This window comes from Orycteropus afer, unplaced genomic scaffold, assembly GCF_000298275.1.
Source record: "Orycteropus afer afer isolate SDZICR_OR568_19922 unplaced genomic scaffold, OryAfe1.0 scaffold00252, whole genome shotgun sequence".
NCBI lineage: Eukaryota > Metazoa > Chordata > Mammalia > Tubulidentata > Orycteropodidae > Orycteropus > Orycteropus afer.
The window spans coordinates 2,495,171-2,517,521 of record NW_006921839.1 but is presented as its reverse complement, the minus strand read 5'-3'; the positions used below and the strand labels follow the sequence as shown (position 1 = coordinate 2,517,521).

Sequence of the window (22,351 nt, the reverse complement as noted above, 5' to 3'; positions counted from 1 at the left end):
ATATCTATATATATATCAGAAATTTTCAGTGCCCAACAACTTCTTAATTCTAAGCCCATTGTTGTCCTTAGAAGGTTATATGAATTACACAAAAGCTGATTTTGTGTCTAGGGAGCAAAGGTCAAATCTAAACAGGGAGGTGAAGAATGGAAAGAGTGCCTGTCCTTACAGGAGCCTAAGGTAAAACCCACAGAGAAGGCTGCTGGAAGTAGAAGAGAAAGAGTAACTACTGGAGTGTTTTCCCACGCGTGGAATGGCTCCCCTTTCAGGACAAGCCAAGGGACCTCCTGGTCATTAACCACCATCTCCAAGGAGCTCTAGGAGCTTTGGTAGTGTAGTGCCTAAGGCACTTTACTGCTAACCAGAAGGCTGGTGGTTCAAACCCACCAGCCACTCCTTGGAAGGAAGATTAGGCAATCTACTTCCATAGTGATACTACCTCGGAAACCCAAGAAGGGGTTGCTATGAGTCGGGTCTGACTTGACAGCATATAACAACAACACAAGGAGCTCTGGTGGTGTAGTGCCTGAGGCATTTGACTGCTAACCAGAAGGTTGGTAGTTCAAACCCACCAGCCACTCTGCAGAAGGCAGACTGGGCAATCTACTTCCATAAAGATTTACTGCCTCAGAAACCCGAAAGGGGTCACTATGAGTGGGAATTGACTTGATGGCAGTGAGTTTGGTTTGGTTTACTAGGCGTGATCAGCCCTTAATGACCTCCTGGATATATGCAGAATTTTTATGAGAACGCAGTTTTCTCTAATTCTTTGTAGGTTTTAACAAAGAATCAGTGATTTCCTAGTAGGTGGAATAAAATTAATAGTTTATTAATAATCTCACTGTTATATAAGGTCCTATTTATGTCTTTCCTAAATTTTAGTAACCGAAATAATAGATTCATTTCTTTAAAGCCTATCAAGACCAAAGAAATTTGAATTTTGATTAAGGGTGGCTTCACCCTCAGGAAGCCAAAGTTAGATTGCCTTCTAGTTGTAGTGCCTCTATATTTAAAAATGGTAGAGAAAATTGTCCTATATCTTATGACTGACTAAGAGGAGCTCTGGTAGCATAGTGCCTAAAGCACTTGACTGCTAACCAGAAAGCTAACGGTTCAAACCCACCAGCCACTCCTTGGAAGGAAGATGGGGCAATCTATTTCCACAATGATATTGCCTCGGAAACCCAAGGAGGGGTCGCTATTCAACGGCATGTAACAACAACACAACATGACTGACTAGACTTGATGTGAATAAGTAGATAAAAACAAGGAATAAATTAATTAATTAGGCCCCTCATTTTTGTCCAGTATGACAGAAAATTATTTTTACCATAATTAAAACTTAATACTTTTCAAAGAAACATCAGTTTATACATTTTTTCATTAACTGTCACAATGAATTTTATTAATTTATACACTTTATAAATATCTCATTGTGATAAATTACTTCTATTGAAAAAATTCCTAATTCAAACAAATTATCACAAAAAAACAAATGCACTGCCGTCAAGTCGGATCCAACTCATAATGACACCTCCTTGGGTTTCTGTGGCAGTATCACTATGGAAGTAGATTGCCCAGCCTTCCTTCCAAGAAGTGGCTGGTGGGTTTGAACTGCCACCCTTCTGGTTAGCAGTCAAATGCTTTAGGCACTACACCACCAGAGCTCCCTATAAATAGGACTCTAATTAATGAATATACTATTAGTTGCTCTCTAACAATAACTCAGTTTGGACCATTAGCTATGACTTTTTTTTTTTTTTTTCCTTTTTTAATACTGCTTTTCATTACTGAAATTCAAGTAATGAAAACAAACCCTGAACATATTCTGTAGATTCTAGATGATTTTTTACACATTATGTTTTCAAAACTACTATCTCACAATATTCAATAGAATTTCAATATAGAAAAATTTAAAAATAACTCTATTTTCACAAAGCAGCATCAAGTTAGCATTATATTTTTATACACAGATTTTAATTTTAATTTAATGTGTAAAAAAATTAAACCTGAAAAATAAATCTATTTTAGGTAAGACTTTAAGGGAAATGCTTATGTTCACTTCTAGAATACCAATTTACTATGAAATAACAAGTTTTTATTTTATTTTTGAGGCTGATTCTGATGATAATCTTTGTATTTCTAGCTCCTGGACTTTCACCTTCTGGGAAGACAACTGATTATGCCTTTGAGGTAGACTTAATCAACCCATTCTTTCTTTTATGACTGGCCTGAAAAAACATACTGAAGTGTTTTGTTAATGCATTACTATTTCACTTTAAATTTGTTATTAATTGACAGCCCATAGTCTCATTTAAGGAGCTCTGGTAGTGTAGTGCCTAAGACTGCTAACCAGAAGTTTGGTGGTTCAAACCCACCAGTCACCCCGCAGAAGGAAGAAGGGGCAATCTACTTCCATAAAGATTTGCCACCTCACAAACCCAGTGGGGGTCGCTATGAGTTGGAACCAACTCTATGGCAGTGAGTTTGGTTTTGGTTTTAGTCTCATTTAACCTATCAGTCCTCATTTTGCAAAATACCTTGTCAGTATAATGGAATATAAATCTTCTGATAATGATAAATTCCCACCAGAAAACTCTCCAAATTACATATCCAAACCAAACCAAACTCATTGCCATTGAGTAGATCCCAACTTATAGCAACTCACATTGGGTTTCCAAGGCTGTAAATCTTTACAGAAGCAGAAGGCCTTATCTTTCTTCCACAGAGCAGCTGGTGGGTTCGAACCACTGACCTTTTGGTTAGCAGCCAAATGCCATAACCACTGTACCACCAAAGCACCTTCTAAATTGCATATATGTTAAATCTTAGTTGTATAAGTATAATGATTCCAAAAGAGGTCAAAAAAATAATCTATTGAAGCAGGAATAAAGAAACAGTTTCTACATGCGTATTTGTATGTGCCATAAGAATGGCCAGGTGTATAGCAGAGCTAACAAGGGGCAAAGTTGTGGTGGCTTCTTGGCCACAGTCAGTTACCTGGAAGAAGTGAGTAGTTGGAACGTGTGGGCTCAATTGGCATAACATACTATGCAAAAACATTGTTCCATATCCTACTTTGGTGAGTAGCGACTGGGATCTTAAAAGCTTGCAAGCAGCCATCTAGATGCAACAATGAGTCTCTCTTCATACAGAGTAAAGAAGAATAAAGAAATATAAAGATGCATGGAAACAATTAGTCCAAGGGACTAGTACACCATGCAATCCTCAGCCTATATGACCATGAGACCAGAGGAACTAGATGGTACCCAGCTACCACTGTCAACCACTCAGAGGTGGATCAGTGCTGGAGATCCTGGATAGAATGGTAGAACAATGTGAAACAAAACTCAAAATCATTTTAAAAAAAGAGAGAGAGAGAGGCCAGGCTTGCTGGTCTGATAGAGCCTGGTGAGACCCCTGAGACCATGGCCCCTAGTTACCCTTCTGTTCCGGAACTGAACTCACTCCTGTGCCTTCCAGCCAAACAACAGGCATATGGAGTGAACATTTACATCAGGTAGATATACTCCCTGGAGAAATCAATCATGGGAGAGCAGAAGGGCAGTATTTGCACAGGGAGACAGCTCCGGGGGGGGGGGGGAGGGGGGGCCATGGACGGGAGTGCATGGGAGGAAAGGTAACTGTGGAGAGGATGTGGGAAGAGAGCTGTTACATTGTGGGGAATTGCAGTCAATGTCATGAAACAAAATTTGTATGAACTTCTGTGTGGAAAATGAATTTGCTCTATATACTTTCACTCAAATAACAATAAATTTTAAAAAAGAGTAAAGGAAAAATTAATTGTGATGAATTTTTATCATACTATAAATATGTTTGTAATTATTTAAGTCCCTGTCTCCTCCTAGTGCAAGAGTCATAAATTGTAGTGTCACCAGGAGCCTGACTAACCAGATGAACAGGCTGAGTGAGGGCACCAGTCCCCAGCTAAAGCTGCCACTCAGTTCCACATGATTGCTGAATATCTATCGCTGGCACCATAGGCACGCAGACCCAGTGTTGCCAGATTATTTAAGAGAAATAGAAATTGATACTATCACATTGGATTATTTTATCCTTATTTCTAACCACTATTAAACAATTCAAAAAAAGAAAGTTAAACATAATGTGGATCAAATGAAATATGTAGTCCATCAAAAATGGTCCATCATTCATCAGTTTAAAAGCTCTTCTCTCAGTTGTAAACTTTATGAGATCATATTTCTCTTGTTTATAATTACATTACCAAACATATTAGCACAGTCCCTGGAACATAGCAGACACCCAGTAACATTGGGTGAGTGGAAGTATTGGATTAATGGATACACGGATGCCAGGGTGGATGGATGGATGCAAAGGTGGATGGATGAATGGAAGAGTAGGAGGATGGATGGATGGAAAGAAGGAAGAATGGATGGATGTATAGATGAATGGATGGACATAAGGGTGGATCAATGTGTGGATGGAAGAAAAGAAGGAAGAAGCAATGCAAGGGTAGCTGGATGGATATAAATATAGATGGATGGTTGCAAGGATTGATGGATGGATAGCTGGATGAGTGAATAAAGAAGCAAAAAATATATGAAAGAGATAACAGTTAAGTTGGAAAATAGAAAATGGGAAGAAATTTGATAACGAATTTAAGTGTGGAGGTGGGAGGAGGCAGGCATTTTGAAGCTGAAAGAATAATTGAGAGTATATGATATGTTTGGGAAAAGATAAGTAATTCCAATATGACTGGAACTATGGGTTTTTTTTGTTTGTTTGTTTGTTTTGTTTTTTAAAAAAAGAGGTGTGGTGAGTGTGAGGGTAGATTGAGGGTGACTTGGAAGCCTACATTGAGAAGTATATACTCAATTTTCTAGATAATGAGGAACCATTTCAGGTTTTCAGAAAACGAGAGACCAAGTCTCTAATACATTCAAAACCCAAATCTTATTTTTCAGATGGCTGTTTCAAATATTAGATATGGAGCAGGAGTTACAAAAGAAGTGGGCATGGCAAGTATTTTAGATTTCTATAGTCTCCTGCTATAAGCTGTACAGATTTAAAAAAAAAAAAAAATAGGCTAACTGACAGCAATTGAATCTTTTATTTTTAAAACTGTGCAATGTTGAGTTTGTAAAAAAAAAAGTCTATTACCATTCTAGTGGAATCAAAGCTAACTGATGAATTATTTTTGTTACCATAGGACCTACAAAACATGGGTGCTAAAAATGTTTGCTTGATGACAGACAAGAACCTCTCCCAGCTCCCACCCGTACAAGTAGTTATGGATTCCCTGGTCAAGAATGGTGTAAACTTCAAGGTCTATGATAATGTGAGGGTGGAACCAACTGATACAAGGTATTCTTGTGTTGTTGTTTACTGGAAGTATTAGCCAGCCATCACTGTTATTTAAAACTTGCCCCAGGCTTTATTTAATGGCATGAAAAATGTGACATAATGTTTGTTTGTTTTTTGTTTGTTTTAACTTCCAAGCTTCCTGGAAGCAATTGAATTTGCCAAAAAGGGAGCTTTTGATGCCTTCGTGGCTGTGGGTGGTGGCTCCACCATTGACACCTGTAAAGCTGCTAATTTGTATTCCTGCAGCCCTCACTCTCAGTTCTTAGATTATGTCAACGCTCCCATTGGGAAAGGAAATCCTGTCTCTGTGCCTCTTAAACCTCTGATTGCAGGTAAAGACTTGTTTGTTTTATATGACAGTTGCCAAAAGACCATAGGAGAGATGTAAGCTAATAATTTTAGGCTCTACGTTTCTAAAACGTTTTGATTTTTTCATTTTGGTATAAAGCAGCAATTCATTAATTTTTAAAATCCCAATCTTCATTATTGTGCAGATAGAGATAATTTGGGTCAATGGTAGACAAGTTTGCAGATTTAAGCAATGAAGTTATTATGTGTATGTGTGTGGGGGGTGTCATCTTCCATATATTATTTTATCTCTAAACTTTTCTCTGTTTTGTCCCATTTTGCTAGCCACTGTGGAGTTTAAGGGGAACTTCGCTATTATTTTTCTGGTGTTGACCCAACCGTTTATTCCAGATGATTGCTCTTCAGCTGACCTCAGGCTTTGTCTCACCCCTAAGACATGTGGCCAGCAAGGATGCCCAGTGCTGGGCGACATCTGCTCTGTAGCTGACCCAGGCACAGACATGCAAATCCAAATCAGAATGGCGTGTCAGTCAAACAGGGAGCCTTGGGGTCTTCCGGTCTTGTCTTTGCTCCTGTTTTTATGGCTACTAGTTTATTCCGACTTTAGAGTTTTGTGGGAAAGATGCACTATTTTGGTAACTGGAAAGTAACCTTCAAGTTTTGCTCTTTTTCTCTCATCATGAAAGGGCCTTGTGATGGGCGACAGGTTAGTTGATGGCAGATGAACTGTTGACAGGAATTAGGAATCAGCGGGGAACAGCCTAATTGATGTCTGGCAAATGGAATCCTCGGGTGAAACTGTGTCAGCACCACACAGAGGGGTGATTAGTAAAGTTTAAAAACTCGCCAGAGCTACAAAACCGCGAGCCCAGCAAAGGCAGAGCGTTACTGTGCTTGCTGCCAACACGGAATAAAGATGTCTTTTAGAGACGCAGAGAGGAATTTTCTTGCAGGAGACGCTAGCGTCTGAACACCCGGCTGCAGCTGCTTCATTCAGATCCAGAGCTGTAGAAGCAGCAGTTGGCAGTCGCTAGAGCGCCCCTCTGTTGATACAGACACCCTGAACATCATGTCTGTATTAGCTTTGTTCCTTATTTCCTGAGGCAGAATTAAGTATCTCTACTTACCTTTATTTGCGTTGTTGCTAGTTGCCATCAAGTCGATTCTGACTAATGGGGACCCGATGTGTGCGGAGCAGAGCTACCTGCTCCATAGGGTTTTCAAGGCAGATCGCCAGGCCGGTCTTCTGAGGTGCCCCTGGGTGGGTTACAGCTGCCAGTGGTTTGCCCAGAACCCTTTGTTCAATTCTGTACATTTATTTCTATGTCTTATAATTAACGTGATTTTGTTCAAGTCCCAACTACTTCAGGAACCGGGAGTGAAACTACGGGGGTTGCCATTTTTGACTATGAACACTTGAAAGTAAAAACTGGTAAGAACTTTGCCCATAATTGCTGTTTTGTTTTTTTGTTTGTTTTGTTTTACTTTTTAACCCTCCCTCCTACCTTTCAATGCCCTGTGCTTTAATCCTGATATTTAAAAATCAAGGCATTATGGAATTAAGAGTGAGTGCATTTGTACATTTTCTTTCTTTTTCTGAGTACATATGAAACTATTAATTGGTCAAAGTTGTTTTGAGAGTTATCTATTAAAATCATATGGATATGCCATAAACCTTGATGGACCTCTTTTCTGCCTCATTTAGTCATTATGTGTCAATAGAAATGGTGGTTCCCTTTCTTAGCCATGTTTTCTGTTTTAAATCAGTTTTATTAAGATGTAATTTTAATATAATAAAATACACCCACTTTAGTTTGAAGAATTTAGTTTGATGCTTTTGGACAGATATATATACATTCATGTTACCACCACCACGATCAAGCTGTAAAAACATTTTTATCATCCTAGAAAGTTCACTCATGCTCCTTCCCAGCCCTAGCCCCAGGTAACAACTGTTCTGCCTTCTCAGTTATCTTTTTCCTTTTTTCTTCTCTGTCTCTCATTTACCCTAAGCAATCTACTTCTGGAAAGATTTACTGCCTCTCGGATGGGGGTCACTATGAGTCGGAATTGGCTCAATGGCAGTGGGTTTGGTTTTGGTTTAAGGTGGTAGAAATGTCCCTCTCCTTGACTCTGGCTCAATAGCCTTCTTCCAGGCCTTTGTGTGTCCCACTGCTATTGTGTTGATTCCGACTCATAGCAACCCTATAGGGCACAGTAGAAGTGCTCCACTCTATAGGGTTTCCAAGGCTGAAGATCTTTACAGAAACAGACTGCCTCTTTCTCCCACAGAGCAAGCTGGTGGGTTTGCTACTGACCATTTGGTTAGCAGCCAACTGCCTTAACCAGTGCACCACCAGAGCTCCTTTATTATTGTTGTTGTTATGTGTTGTTGAGTTGGACCCGATTCATAGCGACCTCTCCTTAGGTTTCTGAGGTGTTATCACTACAGAAGTAGATTGCCCAACCTTCCTTCTGAGGAGTGGCTGGTGGGTTTGAACTGTCAGCCTTCTGGTTAGCAGCCACATGCCTTAGGCACTACACCACTAGGCCTCCTTAGCAGAATAAAATATTCAACTGCACATTTATTATAACTTCTTTTTTTAAAAATTAAATTATCCTTTGACATTGTTAAAGATAATAACAGTGGCCAACATTTACATTCCACCTTACAGTATCTGAAAGATTTCTACATAACATTGTCTCATTTGATCCTTACAATAGCTCTGTGAGGGATGGTGGAGAAAAAAAAAAAAAAAAAGACCAAACTCACTGCCATCGAGTCAATTCATCTCATAGTGACTACCCTCCTTGGGTTTCTGAGGCGATAAGTCTTTATAGAAGTAGATTGCCCCATCTTCCTTCCAGTGAGGGATAGAGGCTCTGTGTTATTATCATCCAATCATATAAATGAGAAATCTTAGGGAGGTTAAGTGACTTGCCCAAAGGCAAGGACCAAACTGTGGTGCATTGGTAAATCAGCTCTTTGAAATTAAAAAATAATAATAATAACAATAAATCCTGATTTGTAGCATTTGCCAATTCCCATAGTGTAAATACTTCCACCACGGGCAATGATGCTACTCAACTCAGAGCTGGGATGAGATGCATACAATTGGCTTTTGTGAACCAGTTGGGCAAGCTCTAGCACACCACTGAAGAATCCAGGTTTCTGATTCCAAATCTCTTTCTACTTCTCCTTTCTGCCTCCCTACATGAGAATGAATCCTATCTCATATTTTTTAAGATAATTATGTTGTTGTTGTTGTTGTTGTTGTTATGTGCTGTTGAGTCTGCCCTGACTCATAGCGACCCCTCCTTGGGTTTCCGAGGCAGTATCACTACGGAAGTAGGATTGCCCAACCTTCCTTCCGAGGAGTGGCTGGTGGGTTTGAACTGCCAGCCGTCTGGTTAGCAGGCAAGTGTCTTAGCCACTATGCTACCAGAGCTCCTATAATTATAGAAGTTATTATATTTTAAGAAATCGTGTTCATGCCTTGAGTCTCTATTGAAAATTCCCATGTTTTAGGCATTGCTTCACGAGCCATCAAACCTACACTGGGACTGATTGACCCTCTACACACCCTCCACATGCCTGACAGGGTGGTGGCTAACAGTGGCTTCGATGTGCTTTGGTAGGTTCTGGTCCCACCTGGAGGGGCTTTTTTAGCAATGGAGTTGATAGGCAGTTTTCTGTTGCTCTGATCACTTGATAAGCATTCATAGATTAGCAGTAGGAAGGTCTGATGCCAGGATTTACCCCTGGGCAGCTGACCCCAGAGTCTGGTTCTTACACACCACTTTGTACTCTTAATAAAATGAGTATTAGCAAGAGACTAGTGAACAATGGTTTTCCTTTAGTAACATGGTATTTGATCAAGGTATAAAATGGTAAGTAGCTTCTACAAGAGGTCGATTTTTAAGATTCCATGTTTTTATTCATGACTCAAAGATTTAATAAAACAGCACCATACAGATTTATTTACACTGGAAAGGGACCATGTGTGGTCAAAAATGCTGCTATCATATATTCATTTCTGTAATAACAATGATTGTCAGTGGACAATAGTCTGGCTACTGGGATGTTCTGTGATTCTCAGTGCTAAGTAGCAAATCCACAGAGAATGCGTACCAAGTATTTCAAAGATGATTTGTAATCTATATGGAGAGAAAGATGAAGACAACACTTTCAACCTGTGTATTTTGAATGTCTCTTGTTAGCCATGCCCTGGAGTCCTATACTGCCCTCCCCTACCACCTGCGGAGCCCTTGCCCTTCCAATCCCATCACCCGGCCAGCGTACCAAGGCAGCAACCCAATCAGTGATATTTGGGCAGTACATGCACTGTGGATCGTTGCTAAGTATCTGAAGAGGTATGTCACCTGGCAGGGGACAGAAACAGAACTGAAAAAGTATAGTCAATCCTCATGTGAAATGTGATATGCTCATCCTGAGCAGACTGTTCTCCAGAAGCACAGTCAATGGACAAAGAGAAGCACTGCTTGGAAGGAATAAGAAGGCTAGTGTGGATGCCCCAGAAGGCAGATGAAATCAGGGTCCTCCTATCTGAAAAGGCAAAGGCAAGTGTGAGGTTACAAAATAGGAGCCCCAAAAGTAGGAAAGATGCAGATGAAATAAGTAGAGGCTATTCATCAAATCCTCTAAACCAAAGCTAGTATGAGGTATGATGTCCTTTGGGGCGTGGCCATCCCAGGTAGATATGAGGATCACAGATGCAGGTGTTGGCTGTGCACTTCTAGGCCCTGTCCAAAGGTCAACCCATTGAGAAAACTCACAAGAGCTCATTTTAAGAAATAAATGCATAGTCCCAAGATTTTAAAAAGGAGAAAACATAAAAGGATTCCTAAAAGGTTTTGAAAGATTTATGAATGACATAACCAGAGAGACCAAAGATACACTTGGGAATAAAGGCTGATAACAGACATTAAGGCATATGCCAAGTCAGACTCACTTTTTGTATTTACACATGATGGTGGGAAAGGACACTGGCAGGTCAGGCCTAGACAGAACACAAGGCCTTTTTTGGCCTTGAGTGCAAAGGCTCCCTGTGAGAGGTGGGCTTGGAACTGCAATTTGTAGCCAAGAAGAGGGAAAGCATGGAGAGCACCACAGTAGCATTTGACAAGATAGGAGCAGGCACAGATAATGGTCAACCAGTGTGTTTAACAAGGACAGCCTTAGCAGGGCTGTTTTGGGAGGTGAAGGAAGGAGTAAATCAAACAAATGAAAGTGAAATCTCACCATCTGCTACTTTAATTTGTTATAAGAGGAAAAAGGAACTAATACTGGACTTTGGAAAAAAGATACAAATGTCTAACAATTCCCAAATGTTAGGAAAAAAAAAAAAAAAAAAAAAAGCTGTAGTGCTTTTATTTCCTCATATCAGGAGCCCTGATGCAAAAAATCGTAGGGAGCCAAGTGAGAAGTGGCTTCGTCCCCGGGCAATTATTCCAAGCAGAGTAAGCTGAATCTGAAAGGGACCTTTCAGAATTTGCTTTTTCGAAGTGGCGTTGGGGACACACAGAGTAAGCAAAGGCTTGTCCTGCAATAACATCGCGTTTCCACAATAATAAACATTACAATACATGTGCCCTTTCCAGAGACATCAAAAGAGGCCCCAGAGGGTTTGATTTGAGCTGCCAGGGCTGCATTTGGCCTGCAGGTAGACCCAGCGACAGGGTGCACGTCACGGCCGGTGCTTTCTGAGTACGTGTTTACTTTGAGTCCATTCACAGCCTCAGTCATGGTCAGTGACAAATGAAGAAGAAGAATGAGTCCCAGGATACTTTTCTGGAGCAGCTCTTCCAGTCCAAGGGTCAGAGCTTTCTCCCCTGGCACCGTTCTATCACATGAGGAGCCTGACAGCGTATTTATTATGCCTATGCTGAAACCATTAATGGGAAAATATGTTTGGTTTTCGTTCAGAAGACAGGATGTCGTTTGAATTACTTGCCTAATTTTTCTTCTTACAAAGTAGCATTTTTTTTTCCAGATCTTTCCCTAAAGCGGCTCTTTCTTCAGTGGGAAATGCCAATACTGATCTGTTAGTTATTTATGTCATTCATAGGGCTGTCAGAAATCCTGATGATCTTGAAGCAAGGTCCAATATGCACTTGGCAAGTGCCTTTGCTGGTATTGGCTTTGGAAATGCTGGTGTTCATCTGTGGTGAGCTAATTCACAGTTTTCTTTCTTTCCCCAAACTATTGCTTTTAAATTTAAAAAAAAAAAAAGTTTATGACTTAGGATAGGTGGAAAAATTTAAATATGTTACCCTACCACCACATTGCTGTCAGTCAGTTCTGACTCAGAGTGACCTTAGAGGGCAGAGTAGAACTGCCCCATAGAGTTTCCAAGGCTGTAATCTTTACCAAAGCAGACTGTTATGTCTTTCTCCATGGTTAGGGGCCAAGCACTTAGCCAGTGCACCATCAGTCTCCTAAATATGCTATAGAAAGAAGAAATTTAACTTAATGTCCCTAAATATTTTCTTAATTCAAATGAGTTTATTGAATCATGGATTTGGGGTGAGAGGAGATAGGGAACCTCTTCATTGACATATATAATTCACATACCATACAATTCAACCATTTAAAGTGTACATTTCAGTGGTTTTTAGTATATTTATAGAATTGTGTAACAATCGCCAAAATAAATTTTAGTATATTTTTATCAACCCAGAAGGAAACCCTGTCCTCTTTAGCTATCACCCACCAATCCTTCCATCCCACAGTCCTAAGCAACCATATAGCTACATTCTGTCTCCATAACAGTTGCCATAAGTTGACTCTGACAGAGTAGAACTCTGCTCCACAGGCTTTCCAATGGCAGAGTTTGGAAGTGGATCACTAGGCCTTTCTTTCAAGGTGCCTCTGATTGGACTGGAACATCCTGTCCACATGAACCATTTCATTTGTACCTCCCAGAGGCTCCCTGTCTCTGGACATTTTATGTAAATGGAACATTCGATATGTGATCTTTTGTGGCTTCTTTCACTTAGCATAAGTTTTCAAGATTCATCCATGTTGTAGCATGTATCAACACTTCATTCCTTTTTATTGCCAAATTATGTTCTATTGTATGGACCTATTACATTTCACTTATTCAGTTGTCAGTTGATAGACATTTCATTTATTTCTACCTCCTGGCTATTATGGGTAGTGCTGCTATGAATAATCATGTTTTTGCGTCCACATATGTTTTCGTTTCTTTTGGGTATATATCTAGGAGTGGAATATACTAACGCTACCCTATGTTAAATTTTTGAGGACCTGCCAGGCTGTTTCTAAGGTGGATGAACCTTTTTTTTTTTTTTTTCTCTCATTGTATTTCTAAACATACACACCAAGACACTCACCAACATAACAACTTCCAAATTTACAGCTCAGGGACACTGATGATATTTTTCATGTTGTGCCACCATTTTGCTATCCTTTTTCCAAAATGTTCCACCACCATTCCATTATCAGCATAAACTCAATGCCCCACAAATACAAGCTTCCAACCTTTCCCCCTCCCTCCTACCTCCTACCCCTTGTAACCACTAATAATGTTTATTTTATGCATACACACACACACACACATATACCTTATCTTATCTAGCAATTTTCCCTTCCCCTCCCGTCTCTGGTAACCAACAAAGAAAGCTTCCTTCTGTATATAAACTTTTCCTTGCTTTTTACAATAGTGGCCCTAATACAATATTAGTTGTGTGATTGACTTAATTCACTTAGCGCAATGAGCTCCAATTTCATCCACTTTATGCAGTGTTTCACAGATTCTGCATTATTCTTTAGTGTTGCATAGTGTCCCATTGTGTATGTGTGCCACAGTTTGGTCATCTGTTCCTCCAATGATGAGCATTTAGATTGTTGCCATCTCTTTGCTATTGTTAATAGTGCTGCAATGAACATGGGTGGGGTGCACCATTTTTTATCCCACTAGTAGTGTATGATTTTGATCACAAGAATTATGAAGGTGGCGCAGGACCAAGAAGTGTTTTGTTCTGCTGTGCATAGGGTCACTGTGAGTCAGAGCCAACTCAATGGCACCTGACAACAAATAGTGTAAGAGGGGTCCAGTTTCTCCATATCCTCACCATGTGTCATTGATTTTCAAAATCCCCAATATAGGATTTTTTCCCTCCTAATTTCTCACAAAAAGAGAAGGATCAGGACTTTTGTCAATGGCCAAGAATTAATCTTTTTGATCAAGACTTTATTAATATGTTGCCTTAAAATTGAAAAACAGTGAACCCTAAGATTAAGAACAGGCTTTTGCTAAAAAGAGTTCAATGAACCAGATACCCTCAAACTCTGCTAGTGATGGGAGTATAGATTGGTGCTGCCTTTAGTGATGGGAGTATAGATTGGTGCTGCCTTTAGTGATGGGAGTATAGATTGGTGCTGCCTTTCGAAAACAGTTGAGGCTTAAAAATGCATAGACCTCTCGACCTTCTGCTTTCACTTCTAGGAGTCTAGCTAAAGAAGTAACTATATGACCAGAGAATCTCCTCAAAGGATGTTCACCTAAGTGTTACTTATAATTGAAAGATTTGAATGTAACCTATATGTCCAACTGCTTGGGAAAAGTTAAAGTACAATACTTAAAGAATAAAATAATAAAAGGCCATTAAAAATAGTGTTTTAGAAGACTATAAAATAATATGAGAAAATACAAAGAATATTCAATTACCAAAAGTAATATATAAAATTACATTTATAATATGACCATAAATTAAATATATAATAAAAAGACTAGAATGAAATATTCTATAATGTTATCTTGAGGAACTAGGAGCATGAATAATGTTTATTTTCTGCAAAGACTATATACAACTTTTAAAATAAATCACCTATCTTTTAGAAGTAGATAGTGGTGATGGTAGCATAATATGGTGAGTATAATTAATGTTGACGACTTGTACTCTTAAAAATGGTTAAAATGGCAAGCTTTTTGTTATATATATATATATATACATATATATATATATATGTATGTATGTGTGTGCATATATATATGTATATATGTATGTGTGTGTGTATATATATGTATACATATATATATATATATATATATATGTATATATATAATGAAAATAAAACCTCTAAAAACCAGAATTATTAATTTATTGATTGGTTGTTAAAAATTACCTTTGAAAGATACATGAACCCTTTTGCATTCTGAAATCACACTAAGCAATAGTTTTCTGAATACTTGGGTCCCAAGAGCAGTAAAGCATGTGTCACAGTACTCAACAACTCAGAACAGATGGCATCCTGTCTGCTTTGCAAAGGTTGATAGGCTGGGACATCTTTTTTTTAATAGATAATCGTACAGTTCACCAGAATACTTTCTCTTTCTACAAATGCAATAACCCATATAAAAATGTTTATGGACCATTGTATTACTGTAAAGCATTTCATTTTTAATATACTAATTATGAATATAATAACTTGTCTCTGTTTATCTTATGGATTGTCTAATAACCTTTAATATTGTCTTATTTGTTCACTAAGAATTCAAGAGGGGATAAAGGTAAAAAACAAACAAACAAATGGTACCTTATCTTGATGACAAATAAATTTAAATAAATCCTTAAGGTAGAATTCAAGCAAGAGAGTCCATCTAACCAGAATTGATTAACATAGCCTTTCCCACTAGAATAATCATTTATTCCCCAGCTCTATTTGGGGTCCCTGCGTGGCCTAGAGGGTTGAGCTTGACTACTAACTGACAGATTGGCAGTTTGAACCCACCTAGCAGCACCACAAAAGAAAAGCCTGGCAGTCTGCTTCCACAACCATTACGCCATCGAAAACCCTATGGAGTGCAGCCCTGCTTTGAAGTGCGTGGGGCTGCCATAAGTCAGGATTGACTTGATGGAAACAGGTTGGAGTTTGGTTTCATTACTATGCAACATGTGAAAAAATGTATCAGTTATGGGCAGGACAGATCACAGACAGGCCAGGCATGCATGTCTAGTGTAGCACAGCTTGGCCTATAAAACTCCCACCAGCGGCTTTGTCAGCTTGTAGCGGAGCACGCTGCCAAGGCAGTGGCAGGGCAAAATAGAAAACTAACACCCCAAAGCTCTAAGTAGATTCTTGATTCTTAACAGTAATAAGGTTCGCTGATGGGTTTGAGGAGCTACATCTTGATCAACACTTTTTAATGAGATCCAGTTCTATGAGTATTTGAATTCAAACACTTTGGAGGTCTTGTTCATGAACCTACTACATGTCAAGTGCATAATTATTTTTGCATCAAAGAAAACAGAATGTATACCTTTGAGAGGTAACAATAATATTGAGAGACTATGAAGGGCTCTCACTTAAGAGTATCTTATTGTCAACATGCATTCCTGATATCCATATGTCACCATAAGGAATTTCTTTCTTTTCTAGCCATGGAATGTCCTACCCAATTTCAGGTTTAGTGAAGACATATAAAGCGAAGGATTACAATGTGGATCACCCACTGGTGGTAAAATAATCAATTCTTTAACTTAATCTTGTATTCCTTGCAATATCTATAAATATATTTGTCAGTTCTTGATTGCTTGGAGTACAGGATACTGTAATTCAGCATTCAGAATATGAAGGTTGAAGTATCGCTCCACCTCATCAGCTACCGTGTTTGATTTCTCTTCAGCCTCATGGCCTTTCTGTGGTGCTCACTTCCCCAGCAGTGTTCACTTTTACGGCAGAGATGTTTCCAGAGCGGCACCTGGAGACAGCAGAAATATTGGGTATGATATTAGTCATAAATCTGTGACCCAAAAATGTAGAGCATGACCTGCAGTTACTTCTGAAGAGAAACCATAAAGGGTAATACCAATAGAATGTTACTTTTAGGTAGTTTAATAATAAAACATCAGTGATTTGCCCAAGTCCTCTCTATCACTAAAATTCTATAATTTTATGCTTCTAAGCATCTATTTACAATGAGATGGAACTAAATATTGCTTATGTTAACTTTGTAGTAATATTTCCTTTGTTTTCATGCAAAGTGTAACTCTAACTGGTAACGTAGGAGCTCTGGTTGCGTAGTGTCTAAGGCATTTGACTGCTAACCAGGAAGCTGGCGGTTCAACTCCACTAGCCAATTCTCAGAAGGAAGGTTGGGCAATCTACTTCTGTAGTGGTACTGCCTCGGAAACCCAAGGAGGGACCGCTATGAGTCAGGTCCGACTCAATGGCAAATAACAACAACAACAACAACTGGCAATGTTATAAATGGCTTTTGCGGTGGTGCGAACAGTTAAACACTTGACTACTAACCAAAAAGTTGGCAGGTAGAACCCACCCAGAGCTGCCTTGGGAGAAAGGCCTGGCTATCTACTTGCACAGGATCACAGCCTTGAAAACCCTGTGGTGCACAGTTCTACTCTATGCACGTGGGGTTGGAGTTGGAATCAACTTCATGACAACAGGTTATATAATAAGACACCCAGAGTACTTTTTGAATCTCATAAGAAGTAACATTATATTTTTGATTGCTTTAGTATTAAGTAAACTTTTGGTATTTTTCTAGTTCTTCAAAAATGGTGAGCTATTTATGACATCTACTAAACATCTTCTAGGCTAGTGTATTTGATTAACTTTCAAAATATCTTATTCCTTCACTTGCGTTTAGGGTAGGAAAGGAAAGGCTAAAAAGAAAACTTCATTATGCTCTCCTAGCACCAGCCGTTGGAAAGATTCTTTCCAAGAAGGTAGGAATGACCGCAGACATCCTCTGCGTGTCCTGCTTGGCCTCCACTTCTTCCCTCTACACTCTGGCATTTGTTCTCTGTCGAGTTCCAGGTGATGTGCTGGGAATGTTAATGGAAGAAGCCCAGGACAGATATGCCATGTGGGGCTTGCTTTCCCAGCTTGAGCTGAGGCAAACATATGACTTTCCCAAGGATCTTTTTTCTCTTTTCCTTTTCAGAACCAGATGTTGTTCAGCCATATACTGGGATTCAAATACCTTTGTAAATATGCAAACTGTGTAAATAGGAGGAAGCCCAAATATTGTAATAGGTTAGATTTATGGGAAAATCTTGGAGAACTTAAAGTTAACAGTCCAGGCAACAGTGAAATTACTGAGAAAGCAATTTCTCTGTTAGACAAAACCCACCAGTTCTTTCTTCTTGTGGAGGAAAATTTGTTTCATATTATGCTGTACTCAGCTATTAAAATATTTTGATTCTCTATGTAATCTTAGATTTTCCTAGGTTTAGACCAATGTATTCTCTTTCCTGCCATCTCTTCTTTCTAAAACACCTCACAGGAAAAAAAGTGGTTTTGATGGTGTGTTTTATGGCAGTAATCCCAAGGACATAAAAATCTCATAAACCTCATATCATGTGTCACCTCCCCATCTAACCCATATTTTAGCTGCTGTTATTTAATAAAGACCAGTCTTGTCAAGCAAGGTTTACCTTCCATCCAGATGCTCTGCCAACCAGCCCTGTATCTGTTCTATTTATATCTTTTCCTGGATTACTAAAAACAGTCCTCACTGTTGTAGAATAAAAAGGTTCAGATTGATGTAATAATGTACCTCAAGTATATGAAGGTGAACTGAACATTCTGGTCTCCTTTTGAACAAAACAAGAGAAAGTGGACTAGGGCTACAGATGACGCATTTGGATAGACTCTGAGTAATGCCACACTGCATCCCTGGAGTGCTCACCTTGTTGGCAGTGACTGTGTCCCACTAGAGTAGGTAGGGGTGTGCTGAGGATTGCAGGATTAGTTTTTTGTCTGGGGATGTTCACTATCCCTTTCCTGAGGGCAAAATACTCTTCTTTTCTCTTTCAGATTTATGTCTCCATAATTTCACATATTCATTATTAGGTCAAAATTCTGCCCTTACAAATCTCAGATGCTTGGCAGCCTTCTTCCCGCTTCATGGATATCATTTTATCTACATGTTAAATGCTATTATCTGATAGTCTTCATGTTTTTCATTCTGTCCTACTGGTTCAGTAACGTTTATTTAGAAAAACTCACTCTTCCCTGTGGCAACAGAGGCCAAGATAAAAGATTTGATAGCTACAGAGAAGAAATACTTCTTCCCTGTGCACATGCAATCCATTTTTGTCACACTTATTTTCCTAGTTTGAGAATTTTTGTATTTCTGTACTCTTGTCTCACAAGAAATTTGCAAAGGGTTTGTCTTCTTTTCCTCATAAGATGTTTTTGTTACAAAAGACATAGAGGACCTACACCTCTAGATGTCAGCAAACTCTAAGCCTTAAAGATTACATAAGCTGCCTTTTCTTCTCATTATCCAAGCACCAGCCTCCCTCCTGGTCTCTTTCTGTGCCTCTTTTCTTTGCTCGCTCTCCCACCACACACAAGTTTAAGAAATGGCAGTCCCTTGGAAATGTGAGGGCACACTTAGCTCCCCCAGCCAGTTTCTCTGGCAAAGGCTCTTGGTGTACCTCTTCATGGCCTTCTTGTCTGTATTCTGAATAATTGTGGTCCTGCAACCTCCATGTGAAGTCAAGAGGTGTCCCTGGTCCTCGTGTGAGGGACATGGCAATACATGCACATTATGTATTCGGCTGGTACTCAGACCAAATTACTCCCAGAACCAGCTTCCTCCTCTTTCTCTCTTCACAGTCAGGGCTTTATCTCTTCTTCTAGGAGCTGACATCCGCACTGCCAGGACCCAAGATGCAGGGCTTGTTTTGGCAGACACACTCCGGAAATTCTTATTTGACCTGAATGTTGACAATGGCCTAGCTGCCCTTGGCTATTCCTCAGCCGATATCCCTGCACTGGTGAGAGGAACTCTGCCCCAGGTAAGAGAGGCAACCCCGTCCCTTCTTAGAAAGCACAGAACTAACCTTTTCATCTCCTCTCAGGAAACATGTGGTCCATTTGTGCATGTTAGGGGTCCTTCTGTGGCCCTTGGGTTCCTACACACTCCATGACTTCTCTCCCTTCCCCAGCTGGAAGCAGCCAAGTCTCCTTTGCCTTTGCTTTCCCACCAAACTGTGGATTATGTAAAGCATTTATGACACAATTGAGAGAATTTTCTATAAAACTTCTTCCTGGATGGAGTGGGAGAAAAATGTGTGACAGAAAATCATAAAAACTGACCAGGTTTACTGATCTGATAGAGACTAGCAAAATCCCCAAGACTATGACCCCTGGTTACCGTTTGGGCCTGTAATTGAACTCACTACCATGGGTTCCAGCCAAACAATAGACAGGAATATAAGGTGACCATTTACACTGTCCTTAGAACAATCAACCATGGGAGATCAGAAGGGCAGTATTTGCACAGGGAGATAGCTCAGAAGGCAGGAATGCATAGGAAAGACAGAGGCAGGGAAAGGGTAGTCACAGGGGGGAAGTGGGAAGAGAGCTGTTGAATGCAGCAATTGCAGTCAATGTCATGAAACAAAATGGGTATGAACTGTTGTATGTCACAATAAAATAAATAAGTAAAAATAAAACAAGGCACAACAATGAAATCGGTGATGAGCTATGGCAAAATTTCCCCTTTCTCCATTTCTGCTTTTCTAAGGGTTCCCTATAAAACAATGTGAAGCTGTTTCAAAAGGGCCATTAATATTATTTTCCATTATGGACAGTTACAAATTTCTACTATTTTGTGAAGAACAGACATAACCTTTAAATTAAGACTGTTAAAAAGTTTTTGTTTTTTTAATGTATTTGGAAGATTGCATATTTTGTACCTTATTTGTGTCACTTTGAGTCTTATTTATTTAAATATTGCTTAAGAATTCAAATTGAGCTGATACCTTTTATTGAGCAGAAACTCAATGACTTTAAAGTTTCCTCTCCCTTCTCATGAAGGGAATTTATCCCTCATTGGATAGTCTCTTCCATTCAGGATCAGATGCCGTTTGCTATAGTGTTAGATCCTAATAGACCAAGATTCTGTTTGCTGCAGTTAAACATAAAATAAGAATGCTCAGAGCCATGAGGACTTGGCTTGTGAACCATACTATGTGCTTACTATGTCCAGAGTTCTCACTTAACCCTCCTATCAAGAATGGGAAAGGTGAGGATCATATAAATGCTATGACGACAAGATACTTCTGCCCAAAGTTACAGCATTCATCGACCGATACCTGACATTAGAACATGGCTGTCTTAGTTATCTAGTGCTGCCATAACTAAAGTACCACAAGTGGATGGCTTTAACAAACAGAAATTTATTCTCTCACAGTTTAGGAAGCTATAAATCTGAATTCAGGGTGCCAGCTCCAGAGCTCTGGTGGCATAGTGACTAAGACATTTGACTGCTAACCAGAAGGCTGGCAGTTCAAACCCATCAGTTACTCAGAAGGAAGATTGAGCAATCTACTTCTGTAGAGATACCACCTCTGAAACCCAAGGAGGGGTCACTATGAGTTGAATTGACTCAACGGCAGTGAGTTTGGTTGTTTTTTTTTTTTTTTTTTGCTCCAGGGAAAGGCTTGCTTTCTTTTTTGGCTCTGGGAAAGTGTCCTTTGTTATCAGTCTTCCCCTGGATCTATGAGGTTCCCAGCAGGGACCCTGGGTCCGAAGGACTTGCTCCACTCCTAACTCTTCTTTCTTTGTAGTAGGTCCCTCTCTGCACCATTCTCTCTCCTTTTATCTAAGATAAAAAGTGATATAAGCCACATCCTAGGGAAACTTCCCTTACATTGGATCAGGGCTATGACCTGATTAACCAGTGTGGCATCCCTCTAATCCCTTACAACCGATTGGCTGATCACATTAGATTACATAATCCCAATTTACATAATTTCCAAATTACATCATTACATAACTGCCAAGAGATCACTAAAAGGATGAGAAAAGAAGAGAAGACCAAAATGGATGACAGAAGAGACTCTGAAACTTGCCCTTGAGTGGAGAGTAGCTAAAGCAAATGGAAGAAATGACAAGATAAAAGAGCTGAACAGAATATTTCGAAGAGCAGCTCAAGCTGGCAAAACCAATTACTATAATGAAATGTGTAAAGACCTGAAGTCTGAAAAACAAAAAGGAAGAACACGCTCGGCATTTCTCAAGCTGAAAGAATTGAAGAAAAAATTTAAGACTCAAGTTGAAATATGGGCAAAATATTGAATGATGCAGGAAACATCAAGAGAAGATGGCAGGAATACACAGAGTCACTGTACCAAAAAGAACTGGTCGATCTTCATCCATTTCAGGAGGTGGCATATGATCTAGAACCAATGGTACTGAAGGAGGAAGTCAAAGCTGCAATGAAAGAATTGTCAAAGGACAAGGCTCCGGGAATTAAAGGAATACCAATTGAGATATTTCAACAAACGGATGCCCCATTGGAGGCACTCACTCGGTTACGCCAAGAGATTTGGAAGACAGCCACCTGGCCAACTGACTGCAATAGATCCATATTTGTACCCGTTCCAAAGAAAGGTGATTCCACAGAATGTGGAAATTATAGAATATCATTAATATTGCATGCAAGTAAGATCTTACTGAAGATAATTAAAAAATTGTTGCAGCAGTATATTGACAGAGAACTTTCAGAGGTGCAAGCTGGAGTCAGAAGAGGTCATGGAACAAGGGATATCATAGCTGTTGTCAGATGCATCTTGGCTCAAGGCAAAGAATACCAGAAAGATGTTTACTTGTGTTTTATTGACTATGCAAAGGCATTTGATTGTGTGGATCATGACAAATTATGGATAA

The 22,351-nt window shown here is 39.4% G+C and overlaps 1 protein-coding gene across 1 annotated transcript in view; it reads left to right on the top strand.

Annotated features, from left to right (window-relative positions):
* Positions 1–22,351, top strand: part of ADHFE1 (alcohol dehydrogenase iron containing 1) — a 38,112-nt gene that overhangs the window by 5,862 nt on the left and 9,899 nt on the right. Inside the window, exons 3-13 of the mRNA XM_042782170.1 lie at positions 2,147–2,193; positions 4,947–5,000; positions 5,192–5,346; positions 5,482–5,678; positions 7,010–7,087; positions 9,185–9,290; positions 9,877–10,029; positions 11,745–11,843; positions 16,082–16,160; positions 16,329–16,425; positions 19,316–19,473. Coding sequence (XP_042638104.1) covers positions 2,147–2,193; positions 4,947–5,000; positions 5,192–5,346; positions 5,482–5,678; positions 7,010–7,087; positions 9,185–9,290; positions 9,877–10,029; positions 11,745–11,843; positions 16,082–16,160; positions 16,329–16,425; positions 19,316–19,473 — 1,223 coding nt within the window. The remainder of the gene's footprint in view (positions 1–2,146; positions 2,194–4,946; positions 5,001–5,191; positions 5,347–5,481; positions 5,679–7,009; positions 7,088–9,184; positions 9,291–9,876; positions 10,030–11,744; positions 11,844–16,081; positions 16,161–16,328; positions 16,426–19,315; positions 19,474–22,351) is intronic.